The sequence below is a fragment of the Lethenteron reissneri genome, unplaced genomic scaffold (assembly GCF_015708825.2).
Source record: "Lethenteron reissneri isolate LAM-NWPU_2019-01 unplaced genomic scaffold, ASM1570882v1 scaffold_147, whole genome shotgun sequence".
Classification (NCBI taxonomy): Eukaryota; Metazoa; Chordata; class Hyperoartia; order Petromyzontiformes; family Petromyzontidae; genus Lethenteron; species Lethenteron reissneri.
Genome location: NW_026891190.1, coordinates 99,957 through 119,167, shown reverse-complemented (window position 1 = coordinate 119,167; position 19,211 = coordinate 99,957). Strand labels below are relative to the sequence as shown.

The window sequence follows — 19,211 nt, the reverse complement described above, 5'->3', positions numbered from 1 at the left end:
ATGCGTCGTTCGTGGACAATTTTTTTCGTGACTTTCCTGGCCCAAGGCCGTAAATGGTTGAGGGACGCCGCAGGCGGTCAGGCTTGCTTCAACCCATGGTTGTGAACATCCAGACGTTAATCAGCAAGGACCATTTCTCGTCCTAAATCGACAACATCTACGTCAACACGGAATACAACATTTTAATTTGTGTTGTTGAAAATGTATCTCCACTACGTGTAACTTTTGAGTGGTATGCCTTGTAACTGATGAATGATCCGAGTATGCTCCCTATTTCAAACACAATGAGTTGCTCCAGAGGGAGATGCTTCCTGAAAACACAAAAATACCCTTTGACCTGTATCACAAGAACAATGAGTCTCACCTGAGTAATCTGTACAGGTTACTCAAAAAACACACAGTGTCCTAACATCACTTATTCAGTGTTTGACTCTTATAGACAAAAGGTTACATGTACGAACCCAATCAGACAAGTATTCAGTCTAACTTATTGACAGGCATATTAACAAAATTGAATTACTGCACTGAAATATACTGCATTAGGTTACATCCTATTAACAAGAAGCTAATTAAAAAAATACACACCGTCTGCTTAACAGTGTATGTACAACATACTAATGCACCATTCAAAACGAGTCGGCCATTGCATGCTGGCATCTGGGTCAAAATGTAGCAAATTCTAAAAATATTATCTACAAACTCCACAACTGAGATGCCATATCAACCATCGCCCCCTACTGACAGGCTCTTGTCCACATGCAGGCCGGTGCACGGCCACCACCTTGTGCCACATAGGGGCAGCTGCTACCTGGGGATGCCCTTCGAGTGTTTGAGACAAGAAACAATATAGAACTCCGAGTTGCCGGGGCGATTAAGCAAGCACCATATAAATGCAATTGATAACATAGCGAATGCTTGGGAGCGTATTGGCTCTCGCTCCTGGTTAGAGATCTACCCAACACACAGGTCCACACAGACTGGCCGCTCTTACTCTGCAGGTTGAACCTAGGAATTGAGTGTTCAACTTCATTCTTGTCATTAAAAGCCTGTCACAAAAGTGCGTCTATTGGAGCGACATCGTCACTGGCTTACATATCTACCGGGTCTCCATTTGACTTTGTATTGTCTCGGAGGAAGTCCACCCATACCTCCACTTCCACAAACTGCTGGGAGTTGCCTCGCTCTGCCTCACAGTCAAAATTCTCCTCCTGTTTCACGTTGCCTCCATCGATGTGAAGGTCCGATTTTGGAGTTGAATCTTCATCTTCACATTTTACCTTCACTTTTTCGCTCTTCACCATCACTTCTTCACTCTTAACCATCACTTCTTCACGTTTCACCTCTATACCTTTAAAAGAGTCTAAGCTGGAATTGTCTTCCAGTTCTTGTTTGATGAGGGATGGGCTCATTGCGGCACTTTGACTTTCGCAAGCTGCCTTCAGACTCCACTCCTTGTGGATCTTCTGATGCTTGTGTGTTTTCTGGTGTCTTTGAAGATTTGATGACTGTGCAAATGCCTTCCCACACACACTGCACTTGAAGGGATTCTCTCCCGTGTGTGTTCTCTGGTGTGCATGAAGAGCAGATGAACGTGCAAACGCCTTCCCACACACACTGCACTTGAAGGGTTTCTCTCCCGTGTGAGTTCTCTGGTGTAAATGACGATCTGATGAACATGCAAACGCCTTCCCACACACACTGCACTTGAAGGGTTTCTCTCCTGTGTGTGTTCTCTGGTGTCTTTCAAGAGCAGATGACTGTGCAAACGCCTTCCCGCATAAACTGCACTTGAAGGGTTTCTCTCCCATGTGTGTTCTCTGGTGTGCTACAAGATTAGCTGACTGTGAAAACGCCTTCCCACACACACTGCACTTAAAGGGTTTCTCTCCCGTGTGTGTTCTCTGGTGTGCTACAAGATTAGCTGACTGTGAAAACACCTTCCCACACACACTGCACTTAAAGGGTTTCTCTCCCGTGTGAGTTCTCTGATGCGTTATAAGAGTATATAAATGTGCAAACGCCTTCCCACACACACTGCACCTGAAGGGTTTCTCTCCCGTGTGTGTTCTCTGGTGTATTACAAGAGCAGATGAACGTGCAAACGCCCTCCCACACACACTGCACTTGAAGGGTTTCTCTCCCGTGTGTGTTCTCTGGTGTTTTATAAGAGCAGATGAATCTGAAAACGCCTTCCCACACACAGTGCACTTGAACGGTTTCTCTCCCATGTGTGTTCTCTGGTGTTTTACAAGACTAGATGAATCTGAAAACGCCTTCCCACACACACTGCACTTGAAGGGTTTCTCTCCCGTGTGTGTTCTCTGGTGTTTTATAAAAGCAGATGAATCTGAAAACGCCTTCCCACACACACTGCACTTGAAGGGTTTCTCTCCCGTGTGAGTTTTCTGGTGCCTTGTCAAATGTTCAGGACGATCCGTGCTGAATGCACACCGGTCGCATTGTTGCCTTTTTGCACCGAGCCGCGCCGAGTGCCTTTGCTCCATCAGACCAAGTCTGCAGAGGAAGCGACAGCTGCAGACAGAAAAAATGTTATATCCACATCAGTATCGATGCACAGAGGAATGCATATTTACACGGTAACACATGACTTAGAAGTCGACACTTATTCATATATTCATGATATCGTGAAAAAGATTCCCAAATTCATCACACGGGCTGTTCTGGCACACAATTAGAGGGCGAATGGTCATAAACATGCCAGGAAGCCCTCGAATCTTCAAAATGAATGTTAAACCTAAAACTCCGAGCACACAATTTTGGCTGTCTAGCTACAAAAGGAATACAGTAATCCCTCGCCACTTCACGGTTCAAGTTTCGCGGCCTCAGTGCATCGTGGATTTTTCAGACAAGGCACGTGATTGGTTCCCGGCGCGAGATCGACGAATGAGAGCACGAGTGGATGTACAGTATCCCGTGAGCTGATTGGCTGCGCATCATCGCATCCTCTCCCAGCTTATTCCCTTGTTGTATCTCGCCACTCTCGTTCATGCTGTCAACTGTGTCTCGCGTATCTTAGTGTTTTGTTCGAAATTAACTGGTGAGTGTAGAACACCATAATACGTATCGTATGAGAGAGAGTGAATGTATAATATTAAGGTTTTATAATTAAATAGATTTAAGTAAAATATATATATATATAAAGTATAAATATACATATTTTAAACATTCTGGTACCCACACACACATATACGGAAATTCTTAGGGGGGCCAATCCTACTTCGCGGATTTGCACTTATCGCGGGGGGTTCCGGTCTCCATTAACCGCGATAAACGAGGGATCACTGTATTTATGAAAGCTAAATTTAGCTGACATAGCAAAAGGTGTTGAAAAGAATACTATTTGTGTTATGCAAAAATGCATAAATTAATGTTCAATCGCAACTTAGAGGTGTGAAGCCAGCCAGACTCACGATGTCCTTGAATGCTGGGATGAACAGATCTGACTTCAGCTGCATGTGTGCTGTGTTAACTTCTTGACTGTTTCCATTCTTATAAAGTTCCAGAGGAAAACAAAAACAAACTATTGTTGCGATACAGTATAACCTCCGTGTTGAATAGAGTTAATAGACTTAACTGCAAACACAAACTTTACACTGTCACACACTGGCATGGTTAAGAGGTGTGTCCAGACCCATGCCTAACCACCTTCATCCACTCACTATTAATGGTTCCTGACTCCACAAAGTAATTCAATGAGGATTAATCAACATCGCCGAGGCTGCGTGTCTCTCTCGCTCCCCGTGGTGAGATGTTAACTACCTCTCCTGGCATACAGGAAGTCGTGGATTCATCCCAACCATGATGCCTGCTGTATATTTAGTTTGTGTGTCTTTCTCTCTTCCTGTGGTCGCGTGGATTTCCCTCCGGATCCCCCGGTTGTCCCCACTCCACATGCAGAGAGTGAACACCGCCACGCGTCCAGTGTGAACACCGCCACGTGTCCAGAGTGAACACCGCCACGCGTCTAGAGTGAACACCGCCACGCGTCTAGAGTGAACACCGCCACGCGTCTAGAGTGAACACCCCCACGTGTCCAGAGTGAACACCGCCACGCGTCTAGAGTGAACACCGCCACGCGTCTAGAGTGAACACCGCCACGTGTCCAGAGTGAACACCGCCACGTGTCCAGAGTGAACACTGCCACGCGTCCAGAGTGAACACCGCCACGCTGTTGACAAGCCTCACCTTGTTATTGTTGTTGTGGGCAGGTCGCTTCTGAAAACAAGAGCGGTACAGCAGGCTCAAGCGGGCGTGGCCTGGTAAAAAATGAAGAAAAAAAACTGCGAATATTTAAAATAAAACAAAGTTACAAAGTAGCGAGCCAGGCGAAGAGAAATTAAAACTTAAGCAAGATACTCTTTGGTCCTTTTGGTAAAGTCACGTAGAATAAATAAATAAATAAAATTATAGTTTCAGTTTCATTTATTTGGTATAGCCCCGTGAGCCATTCGGCTCTTGAATCGGATGCAACCGCAACAAACAAAAACATGAACGAGAAAACATCTTAAAGTGACTAAGTGACTGTGCAAACATGAAAATCCAGGGAAAAACAGCAAAATATTCCACAAAAAGCACCTAAAACCAACGCTGTGTGCAAATAGCATACAACGTTTCAATTGCAATACAAGCAATCATCATCAGGTACAAATGAAAGAGAAAAAAAACCTAGTAAACTTAGAAATGTAATGCAATACAACACAGAGAGTCAGCTAACATAACAGTCAACACCCCAACAGGTTGATAACGTTCTTCCAAAGATTTCTCAATTTGAGAGAGAGACAAAACACAGACACGGAGACACATAGACAGACACATAAGCAGAGAGAGATGACAGAAAGACAGAGAGAGAGACACACACATAGACACAGAGAGAGATGACACAGAGACACAGAGACACACAGAGAGATGACACAGACACACAGAGAGAGACACACACAGAGACATGACAGACACAGAGAGAGACACACACACACAGAGACACACAGAGAAACAACGCCTGTGTCGAGGCCTTAGAGAGAGAGGGGGGGGGGGGGTAGAGAGGGGGGGGGGGGGTAGAGAAATTAGCATGTCAATGCAAGGCCGTAGCCACGGAGTCAACATTGGGGGGACCAAATCTTGCAGGGGGTCTGGGGTCCCCCCCCAGAAAAATATCTAAAATTGAAAACTCATTTCCTGCATTTTCCTCCCTAAAATATTTGTAAAAGTTCACTAGCACATGGGATGGAATTTGTTTTATTTTATACAATAATGTCCTAATAGTGTATTGTATTACATTGCTCTGTTTTTTCTTTTTTTACCTTTCCTTGTTTCATAGTATGTAATGGCAGAGATTAGGGATTCATAAAGTACAACGCAATCATATAAACAGAAATCTATGCATTGTTATATGAAGACAAGTCCAGATTTCGTGGCCAAGGTTTAGCAAATTGTTGTTTTTATTAACAGAGCATCGCAATTATTATTTACAAATATTTTACAGCAATATATTGGAGGGGCATATTTGATTATTATAATTATTATAACATATTATGATTATTATAACATGTTATAATTATAACATATTATACTTATTATAACATTATAATTAATATATTATATTTATTATAACATTATAATTACGGCCTTGTGTCAATGAGAGATTTGGAGCTTTGGTGACTGCACACAGAGAGAGACACTTAATCAAACAAACTTAACATTTCAAATGTAATGCAACACAGAGAGTCGGTCAACACACCAACTAACAGACTCTTAGGTTGTTTCGGTAAAGTCAACATGCAGGTAACAAATGAATTTAAAATTAATAAAAGTAAAAATAGAAATAAATAAAAAATCACGCCTCACTTGATGCAGCAAATCTGGCTGTGACGGTGCCACCTGATGACGGAGACTTGTGTTGCCTCCGAAACGTCGTGATTTATTTCATATTTTATTTCTATTGTTACTTTTATGAATTTTTATTTCATTTTTTACCTACATGGTGACTTTACCGAAAAAAACCTAAGAGTATGAATCCTGGCAGTCACGAAAGCGTCACATCTCGAGTTAACACAACTAACGCATCGCCTGGCTGATCGCGTTCTTTCACAGGTTGCTAAACTATCTTCTTGGTTCTTTCGGTAAAGTCACGTAGAATGGAAATAATAAAATAATAAACATATAAAACCTAATATTAGTTTTATTATTTTATTATTTCCATTCTACGTGATATAAAACATAATAAACTGTTATGTTTTATTCGTATTATTTTGTTTAAAAAATTTGTATTTTATTATTTCCATTCTACGTGACTTTACCAAAAGAACCAAGGAGATGAATACCCGGAAGTCACGAAAGCTTTAAATCGAAATTGCTAAACTAAGCGAGAGAATTGAAGCGAACGCCATCAGGCGAGGGAAGGAGGCAAGGCCCCGCGTTGTAAAGTTCCAATCAGGACATCGCTTCCATGCTCGCTGCTACTCACATAACATCCCTACGAGAGAGAGAGCGAGGCTCTACCTCGGTAAACAACCACCACAACCACCACCACAACCACCACCACCACAACCACCACAACCGCGATGAGAATTTCTCACCTCGGATTTCAGTTCCCGCGCGGAGCGGCAACTTTCCGTTACCTCGTGACGTCACGCGGCAGCAGCAGGTGACATGACGTCACTTGCGTGGTACAAGACACTCCCCTCCCACAATGAGCGGCTCTGTAACTTACATAAATTATGTTATTGAGCCTGGCCCACACGTGGAGGGATGGGCGTGGGTGCCGAACAGGTCACAACGAACTCGTGACGTCTTTCACGAATAAATTATGTTAATGAACCACCAGTCACTGGGTGTGGCTTTGCCCAAATAAGCATAGTACTTGAACATATAACGGAAGTGACCCAGGCAGAGATGACGTCACGCTCAAGGGCCCGTTGGGCGGGGTGTGGTGAATACTTTGGTGACATGACGCCACTAGCGAGGCACACCTCCCGCTGGCGTTTCACACCGATGAGGTCATGATGAATGGTGACGTCACAGAGCGGGGTTGGAGTTTAAGTTGATTTAGATTCATTTTTCATCGCTCCCTCCCTTGAACAGGGACCCCTTGGGTGTGTGAGCTCAGCTCAACAACGTGGACATTATTGTGTGTGTGTGTACACACCGTGTGTGTGTGTGTACACACCGTGTGTGTGTGTGTACACACTGTGTGTGTGTACAGGGCAGTAGGGAACGATCCACCGGTTGTGAACCTTCATTAGCGAGTTAGTGGCAGGTCTGAGCATTGTTTGAAATCCACCATGCTTAGTATTTCTGTGACGATATCGAGGATAGCCATCACTGAGTGTCTTGCAAGTAGTTCCGTGGATACCTTTTGGTACACCTGTGGTCTTGCATACATGGCGCATTTGGCTAGAACTGGGCACATGGGCCATGGACCATTTGGTTGCAGACCGCACAGAAAAAAAAGCAGGGTCTGGATGGGGGTGAGATAGCTTAGCACTGATTAATGTGTCAATGTGACTTGCATGAATTGTTTCCCTCATCCATAGCGAAATGTGAGCACGAGGTGGACGACGTTTTAGCCACCCAACGGTGTGCAAGTTACTGCTTGTCTATCCAAACACGCCGCCTTCGTTGGTCATAATAAGCATCATGAGGTCATAAACTTTGAGTTTTAGACCCTCACTAAGATGTCATGTCTGTCTGGTGGCTTTTGGATTGGATGAAGGTAAACCTGGATCTCCTTTCATTTGTGATTGCAAGTGAATGTGATGAAGAGATGGGGAGTGGCATATTGGCTGATGTACGTCATGGCATCCCGAGTTTTCTCATGCATGTATCTTGGTGGAGCTGTGAAGGATGAAGGCAAAACAACTAATCAGCCCACATTGTAACAGTTTGCATCTCCTTCGGAATTGATGGCGTCCCAGAGATGAGCATACTGTTCACACACAGGCGGTTTTGATTCAGTAGAATGTAAAAGGCGCTCACTCTCAATGTTGGCATACTCATCGACAACATATTGGTGATAGAGGTTGGCGCACCACAATGTGGTGTCCTCCTCTGTCCATGATCACGAAGGAATAGAAGTTTTTTTAGACGAGACAGTTTCGTAAGGATGTCTTTGTCCTGCAAATTTGTAATTGGAGGAATCTTGACGTGGTACCCATCTTGGCCTTGCGACAAGAAAATGTGTTATTGTAGGGCATTGTATGCTCTGTTAGTGTCAAGAAATTGTGCGATGGTGTTTTCTTGGTATGGAAGAACAATGTCTCTCTCACAATGTTCCTCACCCACCGTAAGAAAGCAAGGTCAACAATATTTGGGGCATTGAACCTCCCTGCGTGCTCCCCGCTTTGGTGGAAAGTAAAGGTGCGGTACGACAAAATTTAAATGGGTGATGTTCCCACGAATGTAACAAAACGATAGACGAAATGCAATGGGCTGTAGCTAAGAAAATCCAACGTATTTAGCAGTATAACATATTAATCGGCATCGCAGTACTACGTATCAGTAAATAGCGTGACGTGTGCAATCGAAACAATAGAAATGCATTGAAGAAATAAGATGAAATAAGCTTACATTAAAGAGCAGCAGTACGCAGAGCTAAGTTGAGAAGTAGGCTACAGTCTAGATTATAGACTGCCAGTACGCCGACTCAATGACACAAGCATTGCTACAGTCGACATAAAAGGCTGGCAATATGGTCAGCAGCTGATAAAGCAGGATACAGTCAACATGAAAGGCTGGCAGTACACCGAGTGAGGTAAAGAAGCAGGCAACAGATTATAGACTGGCATACACTCAATGCCCAAAAGCAAAATTAGCAGTGTAGATAATAGTTTAACATGTAGGCTTTCGCGACCAATATTATTTATTACAAACATTTTTGGGTTAGATCGCGTTATTATTTATGTGTCGTAATCCTCCACCACCCGACACGGCCAATCAGCAAAAAACTGTCACGTTGACAAAGACAAAAGTTCCCTACTTTAGACCACCGGTGTGTTGAAGAGTGAATCCACAACATTTACAATTTTTGAGTACGACGTTTCGCATCATCGGGCAATTCGCCAAAATGGTGCCAGTGCACCGACGTTAATTAATGAGCAGGCAGCAGGTAACAGCACGGACTGGCAGTACACCGTCTCAGCTTCATAGAAACACAGCTAAACAAGAACATATTTAGCAACCAAATAGTGCAATATTAGTTTTCTACACACAAACATTTTTATTGTAATATTTGCTAACTTATTTGTTTCATAATAGTAAACAATAAACTTGAGTTCTTAGCGAAAGATTAAATAAAATTCTACTTCACATTGCCGTGGTGGGGCCTAGTCCCATGCAGAGCCCGCGGCCTCGCCTAGATTGCCAAGCCAGAGGAGGTGACACATTGCCAGGCTGGGGGCTGGGCCGCTCTCCCCACCCGCGCTGCAACAATGCCATCTAAGCGCTCTAATATTAATATCTACGGACTTTATAGCAGTAACTGCACGCATTGGGGTGGGGGGGACATAAGACTTTGAAGAATGAACCTCAGCGTTGTGTGTATATTTTTTAAGCATTGTTAACGCGAATGAGATTTTTTTATCGATCGTGTGTGCGTTGCTAGGGGCGCAATTGCGTGCTTTGTCCCGCATCGTGCGGCAAAACTACATAAATAAATAAATATCGCACAAAATCGCTAATTAAACTAATTTAATGGTGACGGATGTGAAAAACGAATAGTGCTTGCCAACCGCAGGGCTTCCGGCGTGGTACCGGGCAAATTTTTTTCGTAAACCCCACTGTTAGAGAGACAAATCCCTCGCAAGCGCGTGAACACACAGACAGACAAAAAATGAATTTATATATAAGCACACTACTTTAACTGTAATGAACGCTGCACTTTCTGTCGTTTTCATGCAGGGGGCGCTGTAAACCTACGCGCCCCCTGCATGAACGACGGAGGCGCAGGGACAGACGTTCGATCACGTTGGAATTGATCTGCAGACGGCGGTCTTCTCGCACGGCCAGCTCTGTGTCGCCTCATCTCAATCCAGCGATCCCAACCAGGTGAAAGTCCGCATCGAATGAAATCCCCAGCAAGGCCATCTACTTAACGACGAGATAAAATTTACACGAAATGTCGTTTTCAATGAATAATTCAAAGTTGTTTCATTTTCAAACTTCAAAACGGAGCATCGGGTGCTTGCGCGGATGCGTCGTTCGTGTGCTATTTTTTTTGTGACTTTCCTGGCCCAAGGCCGTAAATGGTTGTGAGGGGCACCGCAGGCGGTCAGGCTTGCTTCAACCCATGGTTGTGAACATCCAGACTTTAATCGGCAAGGACCATTTCTCGTCCTAATTCGACAAAATCTACGTCAACACGTAATACAAAATTATAATTCGTGTTGTAGAGAATGTATCTCCTCTACGTGTAACTTTTGAGTGGTATTCCTTTTAACAGATGAATTATCCAAGTGTGCTCCCTATTTGAAAGACAATGAGTTGCTCCAGAGGGAGATGCGTCCTGAAAACACGAAAATACCCTTTGACCTGTATCACACGAAGGAGTCTCACCTGAGTGATCCTGTACAGGTTACTTCAAAACACAAACTGTGTCCTAACATGACTTATTCAATGTTTGACCCTTATAGACAAAATGTTACATGTACGCACACCATCAGACAAGTAATCATTCTAACTTATTGAGTCATTTTAACAAAATTGAATTACTGCACTGAAATATGCTGCATCAGGTTACATCATATTAACAAGTAGCTATTTTAAATGATACCACCGTCTGCTTAACAGTGTATGTACAACATACTATTGTGTCATTCAAAACGAGTCGGCCATTGCATGCTGGCGTCTGGGTCAAAATTGATCAAATGCTAAACATTACAAACTCCACAACTGAGATGCCACATCAACCATCGCCCCCTACTGACAGGCTCTTGTCCACATGTAGGCCGGTGCAGGGCCACCACCTTGTGCCACACAGGGGCAGCTGCTACTTGGGGATGCTCTTCGAGTGGTTGAGACGAGATACGATACAAAACTCCGAATTGCCGGGGCGATTAAGCAAGCACCATATAAATACAATTGATAACATAGTGAATGCTGGGGAGCTTATTGGCTCCCGCTCCTGGTTAGAGATCTACCCAACACACAGGTTTACAAGAACTGGCTGCTCTTACCCTGCAGGTTGAACCTAGGAACTGAGTGTTCAACTTCACATTCTTGTCATTAAAGGCCTGTGACAAAGGTGCATCGATTGGAGCGACATCGTCTCAAGCTTACGCATCTACCGGGTCTCCATTTGACTTTGTATTTTCTCGGAGGAAGTCCACCCACACCTCCACTTCCACAAACTGCTGGGAGTTGCCTCGCTCTGCCTCACAGTCAGAATTCTCCTCCTGCTTCACGTTGCCTCCATCGATGTGAAGGTCCGATTTTGGAGTTGAATCTTTATCTTCACATTTTACTTTCACTTCTTCGCTCTTCACCATCACTTCTTCACATTTCACCTGCACCTCTTCATGTTTCACCTCGATACCTTTAACATCGTCCAAGCCGAAATTGTCTTCCGGTTCTTGTTTGATGAGGGATGGGCTCATTGCGGCACTTTGACTTTCGCAAGCTGATTTCAGACTCCACTCCTTGTGGATCTTCTGATGCTTGTGTGTTCTCTGGTGTATTACAAGAGTAGATGAACGTGCAAACTCCCTCCCACACACACTGCACTTGAAGTGTTTCTCTCCCGTGTGTGTTCTCTGGTGTATTACAAGAGTAGATGACTCTGCAAACGCCTTCCCACACACTCTGCACTTGAAGGGTTTCTCTCCCGTGTGCATTCTCTGGTGTTTTACAAGATTAGATGAACATGCAAACGCCTTCCCACACACTCTGCACTTGAAGGGTTTCTCTCCCGTGTGTGTTCTCTGGTGTATTACACGAGTAGATGAATCTGAAAACGCCTTCCCACACACACTGCACTTAAAGGGTTTCTCTCCTGTGTGAGTTCTCTGGTGCTGTGTCAAATGTCTAATATAATCCGTGCTGTATGCACACTGGTCGCATTGATGCCTTTTTGCACCGAGCCGCGCCGAGTGCCTTTGCTCCATCAGACAAATTCGACAGAGGAAGCGACAGCTGCAGACAGAAAAAAAGTTATATCCACGTCAGTATCAATGCACATAGGAATGCATATTTACACAGTAACACATGACTTATAAGTCGACACTTATTCATATATTCATGATATAGTGAAAAAGTTTCCCAAATTCATCACATGGGCTGTTCTGGCACGCAATGAGAGGGCGAATGGTCATAAACATGCCTGGAAGCACTCGAATCTTCAAAATGAATGTTAACCCAAAACTCCGAGCACACAATTTTGGCTGTCTAGCTACAAAAGGAATATTTATGAAAGCTAAATTTAGCTGACATAGCAAAAGGTGTTGAAAATGATACTATTTGTGTTATGCAAAAATGCATAATATTAATGTTCAATCGCAACTTAGAGGTGTGAAGCCAGCCAGGCTCACGATGTTCTTGCACGCTGAAATTAACAGATCTGACTTCAGCTGCATGTGTGTGCTGTGTTAACTTCTTGACTGTTTCCATTCTTATAAAGTTCCAGAGGAAAACAAAAACAAACTATTGTTGTGATATAACCTCCGTGTTCAATAGAGTTAATAGACTTTATTGCAAACACAAACTTTACACTGTCACACACTGGCATGGTTAAGAGGTGTGTCCAGACCCATGCCTAGCCACCTTCATCCGCTCACTATTAATGCTTCCTGACTCCACAAAGTAATTCAATGAGGATTAATCAACACCGCCGAGGCTGCGTGTCTCTCTCGCTCCCCGTGGTGAGATGTTAACTACCTCTCCTGGCATACAGGAAGTCGTGGGTTCATCCAAACTCTGACGCCTGCTGTATATTTAGTTTGTGTGTCTTTCTCTCTTCCCGTGGTCGCGTGGATTTCCCTCCGGATCCCCCGGTTGTCCCCACTCCACATGCAGAGAGTGAACACCGCCACGCGTCCAGAGTGAACACCGCCACGCGTCCAGAGTGAACACCGCCACGCGTCCAGAGTGAACACCGCCACGCTGTTGACGAGCCTCACCTTGTTGTTGTGGGCGGGTCGCTTCTGAAAACAAGAGCGGTACAGCAGCTCAAGCGGGCTTGGCCTGGTAAAAATAAAAACTGTGTTAATATTTAAAGTAAAACAAAGTTACAAAGTGGGGAGCCGAGTGAAGATAAATTCAACTTAAGCGAGATATAATTGTTTTTTTATTCTTCTATCTGGCAAGAAAACTGACACCTTTTTTTACGAGGAGTCATGTTTGCATAGACCACAATACCTGCAGTCGGAACGCAAACAAAAAACACAACTCTAAGTGACAGAATTGAAGCAAACGCGATCAGGCGAGGGCAGGAGGCAAGGCCCCGCGTTGTAAAGTTCCAACCTGGACATCGCTTCCATGCTCGCTGCTACTGAATTGACATCCCGACGAGAGAGAGAGCGAGGCTCTACCTCGGTACACACCAACCACAACAACAACCACCACAACAACAACCACAAGCACCACCACCACCACAAGCACCACCACCACCACAAGCACCACCACCACCACAAGCACCACCACCACCACAAGCACCACCACCACCACAAGCACCACCACCACAAGCACCACCACCACAAGCACCACCACCACAAGCACCACCACCACAAGCACCACCACCACAAGCACCACCACCACAAGCACCACCACCACCACAAGCACCACCACCACAAGCACCACCACCACCACAAGCAGCACCACCACAAGCAGCACCACCACAAGCAGCACCACCACAAGCAGCACCACCACAAGCAGCACCACAAGCAGCACCACAAGCAGCACCACAAGCAGCACCACCACAAGCACCACCAAAAGCAGCACCACCACAAGCACCACCACAAGCACCACCACCACCACAAGCACCACCACAAGCACCACCACAAGCACCACCACCACAAGCACCACCACCACCACCACAAGCACCACCACCACAAGCACCACCACCACAAGCACCACCACCACAAGCACCACCACCACCACAAGCACCACAAGCACCACCACAAGCACCACCACAAGCACCACCACCACCACAAGCACCACCACCACCACCACCACAAGCACCACCACCACCACCACAAGCACCACCACCACCACCACAAGCACCACCACCACCACCACAAGCACTACCACCACCACCACAAGCACCACCACCACCACCACAAGCACCACCACCACCACAAGCACCACCACCACCACCACAAGCACCACCACCACCACCACAAGCACCACCACCACCACAACCGCGATGATAATTTCTCACCTCGGATTTCAGTTCACGGGCGGAGCGGCAACTTCCTGGTCCCTCGCGACGTCACGCGGCAGCAGGTGACATGACGTCACTTGCGGGGTACACCTCCCCCTGGCGTTTGATGCCGATGAGGTCACGCTGAGCGGTGACGTCAGAGAGCAGGGTCAGAGTTCAAGTTTGTTGACAGAAAGGGAGCGTGTTGAATCGGCCTCAAACGAGTCCCCGGTGTGGTGTGTCAACATCGCTCGCACTGGGGAGACAAAGGCGGCCGGGCGTGGTGCTGGCCACCCACCCCCTCTGTGTGTGCCGTGACGACCTCCATCGGTGCTACTCGCTGTGAGCAGCACTTTGTAGATGTTGTGGCTTGGCTCTCGACATTTCACGATGACATTTTCACGTCCATAAAAAGAAAATCGCCATACTAACCTAGGCCGTTTTTTGGCAAAATTGGTCCAATTTTCCTAGCTTTATTTTTCAACGAAAAGTGCATTCCTCGGTTGTGTTTTGCCTGAGTAGCCTATATATTACCTTAAAAGTGGGAAATTTCACCATGAAATTGTCACGTCCCAAAAAGAAAATCTTAAACAACTACGCTGGTTTGGTCGTCTGCGTGCGTATCTGGAAGTTAATTTATTTACGGACCCGCCCAAACAGCTCGCTCTGATTCGATGAAAATAAAACAGCCGGCAAAAAGCCACAGCTCACTTTGATTCGATAAAAATAAATAATTAACACGCCCGGAAGAGAGCGATAGCATAGGTTTGGCAAGGTCTGCGCCGCAGTGCTGCAGTGCACTGTGGGCGCAGACCCTGCGCTGTGTGAGTGTGGTGTGTATGCGAGTGTGCGAATGGTAGTTACGCTAATATTACGTTTATTTATGTAAAAAATGGGTGCTGCGTGCTGCGATTAGTGGAGTCCCCAAACACATTTACCTTACGAGTAGGCAGGGGTCGCTATACAGTAAGTCTTAGCGGACTGAGCTGGCAGCTTCACCTGCCGGGACCACGGCCAGTTGCGTAGCGCACCCCTACAGTTTCGCCCATGGGTCAATACCCCCATGGGGCAACCCAGCTGACTGTTTGATGGGTACAATGGGTACTTTTCGGTTTATCCGGCTTATTACCATTATTATGTATTGACGTTGATCACGTCTCCATGGACGGCTTGCTGTCTACTTCGGTTGTGTAATTCAGATGTTGTGCATGCTGCTGCTGGTAAGGGCATGTGTTGCATAATATGCAGCATGTGTCCGCGTATCATGTTTGGCACGGATGCAGTTGGCGTTACTGTACATTTATCATGTTTTGGAGTGCCAATCCCATGCACTTTGAAATTTAATAAACTATCAAAAAAGGTTGCAGCCCAGCCCCCGCCGCTGTCACTCTCTGGCCGTTGCACAAGCCATATCGGAATTTGCGACATGCTAAAACAATCAGTACAGTGTGACACCACCCGGGTAACTCCTGGGATCAAAATGGCCATTGGAAAGTGATCGCTTTATTGAGATGATTATGGTACTATCACAGGGTATTGTGAACGGTTCCGGAGGAGGAGAGGTCTGGATTTCTAAGTCTCACAGTACCGGTAAGAAGCGCCGGGTGGGGGATGCCCTCCACTGGGGTACAAATTCTGTCATTATTAGTATACGATCATGCAATGTTTCTATCTGCAAGCTGTCATAACTGAAACGATCCCCGTTATTGTTCAATTGAGAAATGGAGTGACCCACACCTCTGATATCATATGTGAGGAACCCAAAAATCTGATGCATGCGTAAAACACCCACAATGGGAATACGTAAACGTAAAAACACCAACAAAATGTTTTTTATAAGAAAAAAATAGGTGGCCCCATAACGGATTTGTCTGTGTGTGTACATACAGACGGAGGATGCAGGGGCTAACCTGTGTGCGATCGGAACGGTGCAATTTCTGACCAATGTCACTGTGGATGGCGCACACGCTGACGCACACCGGAGCTGTGTCTTTGCCATGCAAGGGCATGGTGGATGGTGGAGCGCATATGGATGGTGCGTTACGAATAAAATTAAACAAAACAAACCGCTGGAAGCAGCCATGCGAGCAGGCTACATTGAGAGCGATCTCGAATGGGTTGCGTGTCTGGAAGAAGCCTCGCTCTTTCAGATGCCGTACCAGCTTCGTCAACTCTTCGCTACCATTCTGTTGTATTCCATGCCAGCAGATACGAAGGCTCTCTGGGATAAATTATATGACGAATTGGCTCGCGATTACGAGTACCAGTACCGCCAGCTGACCAACAAAGAAGAAATGCGAAATCTTCTTGGTTCTTTCGCTAAAGTCACGTACAAGGGAAGTAATAAAATACCAGGTCTGTCGAGGCGACAGCGTCTGAATGAAACAGCACACGTGCTTGGAGCATATATGTAAGCTGGGTTGGAAGGGGGGGAAAGGGCGCCTTGACAAAATAATTTGCATATCAAGAGCAATTTGCATATTTATGGGAAATGCAGGTATGTAATTAGTACTACTTATGCCCGTGCATTATGCAGGATTAGCAGCATCAAAGGGAGGGGATATGGGAAATGCAGGTATGTGATTAGTACTACTTATACCCGTGCATTATGCAGGATTAGCAGCATCAAAGAAAATAAAAAAAAATGGTAAAGTTCAAGACCCTTCACAGCCTCCACGAGTTCCTCACGGCAGGTGGGATGGCTCTGTCGGACTTTGACGACCTCCCGCAGCTTTCCGAGTACCCACACTTGGTCTTGGACTCGCTGCTTGAGAACAACCATATCTGCCGCGAATTGGACACGAAGGACTTCCCATTTCGACTTCGGCGCAAACAGTTCCCCATTGTCCCAGCATTCGCGATGACCATCAACAAGGCGCAAGGGCAAACTGTTCACAACCTGGGATTATATCTACCAACTCCATGCTTCTCGCACGGCCAACTGTACGTGGCACTATCGCGAGTCACGGCAAGATCCAACATCAAGGCGCTTATTGAGGGACCTGACGACGAGGAGGAAGACGGAGTGTACACGAAGAATATCGTGAATCGCCAAATATTTGAATAAGTTGCATTCTATATTTGATTAAGTTGCATTATTGAATAATGTCGATTGAGCGTCTCATTAAAATACATATAACCTCACAAAAATAAACATAAAGCAATCACCAAAACATGTATATTGTGTCCAGCCACTTTCAACTCCCCACCAACCAAGCATGTACACACCGCCCGCGAAGCGGGCGGCAACTGCTAGTCGGGGATACTTATGCCAGTTTTAACCAAAATAAGCCAAATTTTCATTGCTTCATTTTTCAACAAAAAGTGCATTAATCAATTGTATTTACCCTTAGTGTGCCATGTATTAGATTACAAGTGTAACATTTTATGATGAAATGTTCACGTCCCAGTATAGAAAATCGGAATACTAACATGCCGTTTTTGGCCAATAATAGACACATTTTTACAGCTTCATTTTTTAACAAAAGTGCAATCCTCGGATGTGCTTAGCCTTAGTATCCTTTAAAAAAATCAGATTTTTATTCATCTGAAAAAATATATGAACGTTAATAATGCTGTGCATGCACACTCGCGTGTGTATGTACACTGCATTGTATGTCTGTATGTACACCCCTGTATATGCACACTCGTGTGTGTATGCACATCGCTGTATATATATAGTGGTGCTTGGATGCACACTCGTGTGTGCATGTCTACTCGTCCGTATTTTTTTAAGGAAGGATATGGTAGCAATAACATACGATCAGTCATATTTAAAAACAAATCAGGTTTTTATTAATCTGCAAGAATATTGACGTTAAAACTCGTATCGAAATCTTTATTAATATTCGTTTGTTCAAACAGTTAAGGAACGAGACAAATTATTTTACTTTCAGGAATTTAATAGTTTAAAATATTCTAAAAATCAAACACGCAAACGTCGATTTATCATTCCCCATTGACGTCCTAATCGATTGAAGCTATTCATCCTGAAGTCAAAGCCATCAAATACAGGAACAACGAACCTGAAATCCATGTACATCCTGAAACCGATAATCTGCAGTAGTTTTTTATTAAACAATGAGGAAAATGATTCTTTTTTATATTGAGCAAAGTTATCATCACAGTCTTTCTTAAACTTTAGCTCAACAAAATCACTTAACAACGAGAGTAAAATCAGTAATTGAACCACCTCAAAACCACTGCGCATCACACCACATCAACAAGTAATCCGATAGGACTGCGAAGCATCACCTTAACGTGACAAAGTCTGGAATAAACAAGACAGCACGCTCACATCATTTGCTGTGAGAAAATTACAACACATGCCACCTTATAGCATAAGCACCAGCCATTTAACAGCCCCGATGATCCAACTACCAGACGAAGCAATGTATCAATCGGAGTATAAAATTGTTGCCATCCTGAAATAAGTGAACACTTCTGGAACTTAAAGTAATACTTTCATCTGAACACATTATAGAGTATTCACAACATCATTATAGCTCGGAGTACTGGAAATGACTGAAAAAATATATCTAAGAGACACGAATATACACAGGGCAACAGTTAACAGATGTACTCAATACGTTTGAGTCTTCAGCCACTCCACTACATCCAGCCATCTCTCAGGATCCAACTGCATGGGGTCGAAAGATGCATTGTCGTCAGGAATCATTACTTCCACTACATTCAGCCATCTCTCAGGATCGACCTGCATAGGTTCTAAAGATGCATTTTTTCAGGACTCATTGCAGCACTTTGCATTTCACTTTTTGATTTCACTTCCCTATCATTGCGGATCTTCTGATGCTTGTTTCGGGGTGATGACTGTGAACATGTCCTC

The 19,211-nt window shown here is 44.8% G+C and overlaps 1 protein-coding gene across 1 annotated transcript; it reads right to left on the bottom strand.

Moving 5' to 3' along the window:
• On the bottom strand, positions 1–14,431 carry LOC133362418 (zinc finger protein 260-like). The gene is made up of 4 exons (XM_061581360.1): positions 14,384–14,431; positions 13,125–13,188; positions 11,668–12,141; positions 1–2,394 (listed from the first exon to the last, which is right to left on the bottom strand). Exons 3-4 carry the CDS (start codon positions 12,111–12,113, stop codon positions 1,089–1,091), a joined length of 1,752 nt encoding a protein of 583 aa, XP_061437344.1. The 5' UTR covers positions 12,114–12,141; positions 13,125–13,188; positions 14,384–14,431; the 3' UTR covers positions 1–1,088.
• Between the last annotated feature and the right edge of the window lie 4,780 nt (positions 14,432–19,211).

Bases quoted from the DNA above. Each gene is read 5' to 3' on its own strand.
- LOC133362418 (XM_061581360.1), bottom strand. From the start codon at position 12,113: ATGGAGCAAAGGCACTCGGCGCGGCTCGGTGCAAAAAGGCATCAATGC. The intron at 2,395-11,667 runs GCATCAGAAGAT...GAAAACTCACAC, and splicing joins ATACACCAGAGAACACACAA to GGGAGAGAAACCCTTCAAGT.